The sequence below is a fragment of the Gobius niger genome, assembly GCF_951799975.1.
Source record: "Gobius niger genome assembly, chromosome: 4".
Lineage (NCBI taxonomy): Eukaryota > Metazoa > Chordata > Actinopteri > Gobiiformes > Gobiidae > Gobius > Gobius niger.
The window spans coordinates 29,659,251-29,668,934 of NC_136855.1; the positions used below are offsets into that span (position 1 = coordinate 29,659,251).

The 9,684-nt window shown below is 43.3% G+C and overlaps 1 protein-coding gene across 1 annotated transcript; it reads right to left on the reverse strand.

Moving 5' to 3' along the window:
• Window positions 1-2,103: 2,103 nt before the first annotated feature.
• On the reverse strand, window positions 2,104-8,536 carry lrp3 (low density lipoprotein receptor-related protein 3). Its single transcript, XM_079555161.1, has 7 exons — window positions 8,318-8,536; window positions 6,860-6,998; window positions 6,573-6,778; window positions 5,844-6,460; window positions 4,833-5,305; window positions 4,097-4,229; window positions 2,104-3,954 (listed from the first exon to the last, which is right to left on the reverse strand). The coding sequence occupies exons 1-7, from the start codon at window positions 8,376-8,378 to the stop codon at window positions 3,238-3,240; spliced, it is 2,346 nt and encodes a 781-aa protein (XP_079411287.1). The 5' UTR covers window positions 8,379-8,536; the 3' UTR covers window positions 2,104-3,237.
• Window positions 8,537-9,684: the final 1,148 nt, after the last annotated feature.

Below are 9,684 nucleotides of genomic sequence, written 5' to 3' on the forward strand. Positions count from 1 at the left end.
CCCACCTGCAGCAAATATCCACACAACATGCCACTGCCCCTGTGCATTTTAAACAACATGTTATGGGGATATTTTGCTGCAGGTGGGATTTCCTGGAAGATCTGACAAATACAAATCTTGGTAATTCCTACTAAACGATATAGAGAGGGTAGAAAGTGTCCATACTTTGCTCAGGCTACTACTACTCCCTTGACTTTTCCAGATAACGTAATACACTCTAGTGCCTTATATTTACCATAAGGAGTCCAGCACTTGCGCTATATTAACATTTTTTGTCCTGTGTCGACTTTTATTTATGTAATTAATGAGTACAGTACATCATTCGGGTAGTAAAGTGATCACTGATTGCCAATATCCACTATTCCTAGACCACTTTTGATACTGACTGCAGAATGGGTTCATGCCACTGTCCCTGTCCTTTGAGGTCACACAACTGCCACGATTTTGGCCTTTCTTTTTACGTGCTCAAGGCTTATATTCTGCTGAAGGAATTGTTGGCAGTGTCCTTTAAATCCATCCAATAACAAGTGCTCTGATGAGAGTGAATCGTTGGTCATGGTCCGTGTATTTGTTTGCATGCATCACTGTGTTACTTTACAAGACTTTACAAGACGCACACTTTACACATGTGACCCCAGGTGCTGTAATCTACTCCAGATTTGTAAATAAAGTGTACAGAGAAGTCAAAGCACTACATTCCTCTGTATGTTGTGACGTCTGCACACGCTGTACAAACACACGGCTGTTCCTCTGTTGAAAGAGTATAACGATGCAATAACTAGACGAATAAATATATAGCAATGTCCCGTTAAATCCTCGGCATTTTCATTAAAACAACTGCTAATGAAATGTGGTTTATTCAATGGGTGGAATACGACACGTGAAACTGAAGGCTATACAGTGAGTTCATGTCGGCGCGACAAAATATACAGACGGCTCAAAATGACAAAGTATTTTACAATCTGGGGTTGATTGGATTGCTCGCACAGTGTTTCCTAAACGTTCAAAATTACAAACCCATTTAGAAATTAACCCCTTAACTCCCACCTGAACCGAGCACATTTTCTCCAGCTTTACCCCGATCCAAAAGCTTCTGGAAAAAAGGTGTGAAAATAGCAACAAGACTGAGACGAAAACAAGGATGAAAATGTGAAAAAAGTGAGAAAAAATTGACAAAAAAGTGACAAAAAAATGACAAAAAAATGACAAAAATGGACAAACAATTGGACGAAAAATTGAGAGAAAATGGACGAAAAAGTGATTACAAAAATGGACGAAAAAGTGATTACAAAAATGGACAAAAAAGTGATAAGAATTTGACGAAAAAGTGACAAAAAAGTGACCAAAAAATGGACCAAAAAAATGCAAAATATTTGACAAAAAAGTGACAAAAAAGTCACGAATATTTGACAAAAATGAGATGACTGCCCAACAAAAAAAGTGATGAAAAAAAATCTGATGATGTGAGGAAAAAGATCCATTTAGTTTTGTAGGTCTTAGCTTTCAAATGAGGTGTTACACTGGCCTACAGGATTTGGGCGAATTGTCTTAAATTGTCTTGTTTTCAGCCAAATATCTATCTCACATTTAATGCATGGATCATTCAGCTAAATAAACCCATTTGACTTAAGTGATATTATAGTCCAAGGATTTTTTGGGAACTCTATCAGTCTCGGGTTTGGGAAGCACTGTGCGAGCAGACGGTCCTACAGACTCCAGCCTTATCTCCCCTGATGAGCAACAAGTGTCTGTAGCACGTAATTCATAACAGCGTATGATGTTTTCATGGTCAACACCTGAACAAACAGTGTGGGCTACTGGTCTTTATACAGAGCATATTGTCCTAATAATCCCAGAGATCCGTGATACTGCAGTGGACTAGTTTGCTGTACCAACATCATTGCATTTACAGATGGCAGGTGAGAATTTTATCTGTCAAAGCAAATGCTCACACTAATTAAAGCTGGGGTACCTGACTTGTTGTTGTTGTAGAGTAAATGTTAAAGTAAATTGTTGCATTGTCTTCACCAAATTTCTATTAAGTGAAGGAAGATAGAAGTATAATCGAAATGAGTGAAATTTAACATACAATTAATTTGCTAGAACAAATTGGATGTGCTGGAGGGATTGGGAGAGCTGGAAACGAGTTGGGCCCAAACAAAAAATGTCATATTTTGATTTTGAAAAATCAGGTACCCCAGCTTTAATTCAAGAAATAAAATAACTGCACAAACATAGGACATTAAGGCATAATCTGCACATGAATGATAAGCAGCTGCAAGACTTTGGACGTTAAAGTGTAAACGTAAAAAAAACACTATTCTAAAGCTGTACAGCACTGCACTTCCATAATGGACACGTGTTAATAATGGCACATGTAGCAGCCGTTAAACAAAGAGTAATGCATGGCACAGTCAGCATTTTTTTTTTTTTTTTACAAATTAAACAAACTGCAACATCAAGACACTGGCTGATAAAAAGACTGGTACATTCTTAATCCTACAATGATGTAAGGGGAAGCAGCATTAAATGTTGGACTGTTGAGTTTTATAAAACACATCAAGTAAAGCTTCATTGGCAAAGGCAGAGAGAACAAAGTAGCATCATGTCAGCACAAAAATAGAGGTATTTGCAGAAATTGAGACATAATAAATTCCACAGCTATGATTTACTCCCCTTAGTCCACACTAAGTGTGGACAATAGTGCACAGAAATTACTGACAAATAAATAAGAAGAAAGATTGTTAAGATGTAAATTCCACTGTTTGGCTTTTTCAAAGACATGTACAGTTTATGAATCAGTCATTCAAGAGATGTCATTCATAATGTTTTTTAAAAAGGGTTAACTGAATCCATTAGCTTCAACAGAGATACATTTCCAGTCCTTAGAGGAAAAACTCCAGTCAAACGTGTGAACGTCTGTTGTGATGCAGTGGTCTTATGGCTCACAGTTGAAGCGGTGCTAATGGCTCTGAGTCACAAATGTATGACTTTTTACCTGCAATGATTTAAGCTGTGAGAACCATAAATGCTGGTTTGACTTATTTCAAAATGAACTAATGAGATCTCATGTTGCATGGGTCAAGCTTTATGTGCCTAGTGTGCCATCTGGTGGATGACTGGGGAATTGCTGTTTGGTCTCTTCACTGCAAGGTCAATGCAGTGGAACACATACTGCATCATGTTTGAAAAGAGGACAGTAAAGAAAAATAGGACATTTGCCCTCCAAAAGATCTCTCAGGACAATCCCGCTCTGGCCGACCGGCGCCTGTCTCCTCGCCTTCTGCATGGTTTAACTCCTCTGTTTGGCACTTCAGGAGTCAGCTCTGTGTCCGAGGGAGAGCCCTGTGAGGGCTCAGAGTCCAGCTGGGATGTAGGAGTCTGAGAGCCGCTGGACAGGACCAGGGGCGACATCGGAGACAAGGGCCCCAGAGGGGAGTAGCGCCTGACTGCAACTCCCTTAAGATTTACAGCAAGCTCCAGCACTAGTTTTCTGGACACCCGAGGGTGTGGGGGTGCAGTAGGTTCCTGTGGGGTGACAACTGGGCCACAGAAAACTGAGGGGTCACTCTGCCCCGGTGTAGTGGGCCCAGAATGTGTACTCCTGCCACTGAACAGGTCCTCCTCTGGACTGTCCATTGACTGAGGCGACAGGGGGGATGTGGGGCTTTCAGACATACAGGGCTGGTGATTGATATTGTCATGACAACAGGAGTGTGACATTGCCACTGCCTCATCACCAAACCCAGCCGGGCCATGGGACGCAGTCCTGTAGCTGTGCAGCCCTAGGGCTATCTGCGGGGGTCCTGGGGAGTCCAGCAGAGGGGCGTGGCCTCTGATACGAGTCCACAGGTGTCCCAGACGGCGCCGGGATGACGAAGACGAGGCACGACGAGAAGAGTGGCGCCTCATTTGCCGCCGCATCGCTAACCGCAGGTTCTGCAGCACAGATGCCTACAGTGGAGAATAGAAATATGCATTTATATACTAAATAGGTCTATACTGAGGGCAAAAAAACACTCTGGCAGGTAGGGTATTGACTGGCTATCACTTTACTGGCTAAATGTGTAAGAGTCTTTAAGAGGGAATGGTGTACCTGAGAGGGATTGTACACTGGGAAATCATCCACTGGAGGGATGAGACCTTGAGCAATCAGCTGACCATACGAGGGCGGAGCCTCTCTCTGAACAAAATCCTCCTCCATTCGTGTCATCTGAGTTTCAAATGATCTACAGTGAGGAGAATAAAACAATATTATAACATTATAATACCAGAAATGAGCTACAAGCACAGTAACATGCTCGTTCTGGTGGATCTGTACTCACAGAATTCCACTTTCGAGCAACTGGTTTTCTGCCACATAATCTTTAACTATATATTTATTTGAGCAAGACTTTGCTAATCCCCCAAAGGAAAGTAAGACAGAATACATGCTTGTTACGTGTCGTCTGGGACATGGCATTATCTTCACGAGTTCTGAAGGCCGTGATTTACAGACGAATAAACAATAAGAGAAACGCATAATCCATTGAACATTGCAGCATACCCGATTACAAAATCAGTTAATATAACAAGAAATATTGCACTGAAAATTGCCATCTTCTGCCAAATCAACAAGCAAAAAACTAAACCATTTAAATCACTGGTGATATAAATTATGAAGTTAGTTTTGATTGGGCAAAGTCCCAGAATTTCCTGCTTTTGAACATACACAACAGAAAACGCTGGCTATAAGGAGCCCTTTTTCCAATGTACACTGAAAATTAAGTCAGATCCTAAGATAAAACACAAAATTAAATAAAGTCTGAAAAGAAGAGAAGCAGCCGACCCACCTGTACTCTCTGTTCCGGAGGGAGTGCAGTTTGAGTGCACAGCCCAGAGCAATGACGAGTAGGAGGCTGCAGACCAAGCTGCCGATGAGGGCCGCAGTAATCACCTTTCTGGGAACAGCTGCCAAGCAGTCCCTCTCATCACTGCCATCCAGGCAGTCCTCCTGGCCGTCACAGCGCCACGTCTCAAAGATGCACAGGTTTGTGCCACAGTGGAAGTTTCCTGGCTGGCACTCGTAACAGTTCTTCTCATCTGACCCATCCGGACAGCGCTTCTGGTTGTTGCATCGCTCAGTAGCTGGGTAGCACACGCCGCTTGTGCCCTCACAGGGAAACTCCCCCGCAGGACAGATGGGGCAGCCCTCTTCATCGCGTCCCGAAGGGCAGTGCCAGTAACCATCACAGCGTTGGCGCTCAGAATAGCAGCCCTGATCACTCCCACAGGGGCGCTCTCCAGGGAAGCAGTAGCCTTTGACCTACAGTATGTAAACAAAGTCACGATTAGGACCACAAACCACAAATCTACTTCACAATAAAACAGTAACGCAATATCAGTGGACGCATATAAACCTATCGCATGGACATTGCTTCAAAAACTGAGTGGTGCTAAAGCACTATGAATGTCACGTAAAGGAAATGTTTTTTCCAATTATTACTTAGTTTGATGGAGTTTTATGATAAACAGGTTATGTTCTAAAACAGTGGCGACAGAGGAAGTGGGAGAGTTTTCTTATTTCATGCACAGAACTGGAACTCACTCATGGCCCATTGGTACAGTATGGTTGAGAAGGCTCCTCACATACTGCCCCACGCTGTTCTGGTAAAATGGGTCGTGTAACCTGTCAAATGTGGTTTAAGTATGTAAATGTGTAAAATCCTAGTAATAAAGGTCACATTAATCAAAAAAAGTGTAACCTGTAATATACATAATGCTACTATAATGTGTAAGCAAGTGCCAGTAGAAGGGTCATGCAGAATGCACCTGGTGAGTGTATTAATGTACTGAACAAGCACCTGGTAAGTTGCATTGAATCCATGTCCTGGGCTGTGTGGCTGTGCCAGATACATGACACTCATCTGTCCTCGGCTGGACTCCAGTAGAGCGGGCCGTCTGTTGTTGTGATAGGACAGCACCTGCAGGAGGTGCTCTGCACGCTGCAGCAGCCCGTCGTACACATGGAGAGAGTCCCCAGGACCCAGCTGCAGGTCCAGCTGCAGCACTATGGGCTTAGGGTCCTGTGTGTCCAGCAGCCAGGAGCACCTGAGCTCTGCCGCTGCACTTCTGTTCGGACGGAAAAAATCTGGCGACGCAAATGTGCCGTAGAAGTTGCCCAGACGTTTACCGCACGTGGTGTCAGGACAGCCCAGCTCATCCGTTCCATCCGGGCAGTTCCGAACACCATTGCAGCGCACAGATGCTGGCAAACATCGGGTGGACTGGGCTTGAGTGCAAGGAACAGAATTGAAAGGGCAGAGGCCAAACTGGGATTGTGTGGGTGGAGGGGAGCAGCTGCGCTCATCTGTCGCATCGCCACATTCGTCCTGACCATTGCACCTCCACGAGCGAGGAAGACACTTTCCATTTCCACACAAGAACTCATCCGACTGGCAGCTGCTCTGCCCAAGGCGTCCTTCAAAAGAGACATCCAAACACATTGGAGAAATTAAATGCTACCAAATACAAAAAGATCTGTCCAGCTATGAACTTACACTTTGATCATTTTAATAATTGTAATCAAGTACCTCTGATATATGAGAGCCGGAAGCCTTGGGATTGCCCTGAACTGTTTGCCTGAGAGTGAAAGGAGAGCCAAACGCGCCCCCTGGTGGAGATGAACGGTGGAGGCAGCACAGAGCCACACAGCCTTGATTCCCCTTCCCATGTTGGAGTCAGGGCCAGCCAGTCGCCTGAGCACCGCTTAGACTCAGCCAGGTCAAAGTTACGAAAACTTAAAAATGAATAATGTCCAGTAAGAAAATGATGATTGTCACGCTAAAATGTAAAATGCACTGGTTGTCCTGTACAGTACCTGATAGTGATGACCTCGCCCTGGCCTCCCTGAATGTGCCAGCTGCAGTTGACTCCTGGAGGGTAGTTTAAAGGCCAGGACGGGCTGTAAATGACCCCCCTCCGCTCTGTGTGAACCTCAACTCGCTCACTGCAGCCAGCTGGAGACAAGAACATGCAAAAACATTATTCATGCCACATAAAACATCTGACAAATGATTTATTGTTGATTTTAAAAGCAGCGGTGTACTCAGGATCGGCCCCTTAGTTTAGAGCAGATCCCAAAGGCTTCGTTGGCAGCAGTTAAACCGGCTGCTAGGGCAACTACATCACTCCATTACTCAAGGGAAAAAACACAGAAAAAGGTGGAGAGCAAGAAAACAAGATACTAATCAAAAATCAAGTGGCAAAAGCTAGGAGGAGGACGCTTCAAACAGGTATGTAATGTAATAACACTATAATAATATGATTAATCACAATCACAAGCGGCCAGTAAGACCTCGTGCATAAACCTAAACAGAAATCAGATCACTGAATCCACACAATTTGAGCATAAGTATATTAGTGAAGTCAGCAGAGTGAAAGTTGGAGTGGGAGGAAGCGTCTGAGGCTCTGATGGATATTGATCAAGCAAACTCCCATCCTCACAAGGCAGAAGTGTGCAATAAGACAGGTTTATGGAACCCTTTGACAGGTTTACATTAAGGGGGAATTTTAGAAAAAGCTAGAGTGCATCTCCACTGCTCATTAATTTATCTATATGGTTCAACAATAGTCAAATTAATAACCATATATTCTAATCCACACACAATAACAGACTAAATAAACAGGCATCAAATCATTAAATAATTTTCTGACATAACCTATCTCCTTTAGCCTACACAACATACATGTTCTCAATGTCAACAAATGACAATTAAGAACGGGACAATAAGCTTAGGATATTCTTTCTACCCTTTCCTTGTAAGACAGTGAATAATCCAGGGTGTGTAAAGTTGGGGATGGGGATACGGACACAGAGGGATGGCTGACTGCAGTGAGCAGTGATGTAATGCTGATAGAAGCAGCACCACATTTGTGAAAGAGCATCCATGTTTCCACACTAACCCTGATCGTTCAGTCACCACAGATCAATAGCTCCGCTGGTTTCAACGCTACACCGATCGCTTTGCATTTCCACAGACACTAATCATGCAGCGGCGAACACATCCCTCTGTTGTGTTGTATTGTCTCACCGAGAGACGAGAAACAGGCGAGAAACTAGCAGGTAAAATATCTTGCACTGCTGAGTGAGAGGTTTGATGGTGAAGCTCGGTTTATTCAAAATCATACACTGGCAGAGGGAAGAAAAAATAATAATAATACGTAAGATGGAGTTCAGGTGATAGAAATGATAATTTACTGTGCATCGGTATTCACACAAACTGCACATCGGTGTAAAAAATCTCAGCGTTGTTGTGGTTGCATTGTTGTCCCTCACCTGCAAAGACCAGAGCGGAGCGGAACCACAGCAGTCCGAGAAGCGGCTTCAAAAGTCCCATTGTCCGCCGGGGACTTGTGCGGCTATTATCTGAGTCGATGGTGTTTTTTTCTCATGGGTAGCCTCCACACGGCCATTGGCATTTATTTCTTTAAAGCCCCGACGCACCGGGATAGCCTTTTAAAAGAAGGCATTGTGTTTTGTTGCGGCGGTAGCTCGTTTTTTTCTCTCGCGACAAGTTAGCGACAAAGCAGCTGGATGGTGCATTCACAATAAAAGCTCGATTTGGGGTAATTTCTAGTAAAAGACTAGATGGGCCTACATGAAAAAATACAATAATATTATGGTCGGTCTTTTACATCCGCGCTCGTGGCGATGTTTAACGTTTGCAACACAAAGAAACCGAGTACTGTGAGGCTAAGAGAGTCTTATTTTTAGAGACACGCGCGTCATTTTCCGCACAATGATGGGCGCTGTTATGAACTGAAATATTGGATGCTTGAACTGCACTAAGAAACATGTGATGACCTTGTTAGTCTATGTAGTTAAAGTTACTTAATGAATATCATGGGATGCGACTGCGAGTTCGTCCGTGGTTCCAACTAAAAGTTTTGGGTTTTTAAAGCGGTCTACGACTGCCCCCACGTGGCCATAGGTATGCATTACATAAACGAGTAACACCGTTTCACCGCCTTACTTAGGCTCTATATTTCTCCAAACTAAAACTGATACAAGGCATTGACACATGCGCTCACTCTGGATATACTTTGCATCAAGTTAGCATAATAATCAGAAAACTAGGAAAAGGCACCGCTGGGATTCGAACCCAGGATCTCCTGTTTACTAGACAGGCGCTTTAACCAACTAAGCCACGGCGCCGGTGATGACGAGGAGGGTGGGATATCAGTTTAATCAAATGCCCAAATGTGGCTGATTTGAGCACTGTTCATATGACTTCCAGGGCTGCTTTTATTTAATTATGAGGACACGTGTGTAGCTTTTAAGCTTTTGTTGACTAGACACGCGAGCTTGTTAGTAATACATCACGGACTGCTGCTGGCAAGTTCAGCGATGCTATTTTTTTAATTCATTTTTTTTAGGTATGCTAGTCCCAACACTCGCTAAAGCTACATTATTTTTAAATATATTACTTTATACCCTTCAGTCCCCGCGCTATTTCACCAATTCACCCAGCTTCAAATGACCATGGTAAAAGTACTGTCCCATCTATTACCCATAGTATATTAACGAACAGTCTTAAACGTATTTCCATAGTTTATTCACCAACTTCATACATGTTTTAAGAAGTGTACTGATCTGATATTGAACAAATGCATGGACCAAAGCTTTTTACATGCAGATGACCT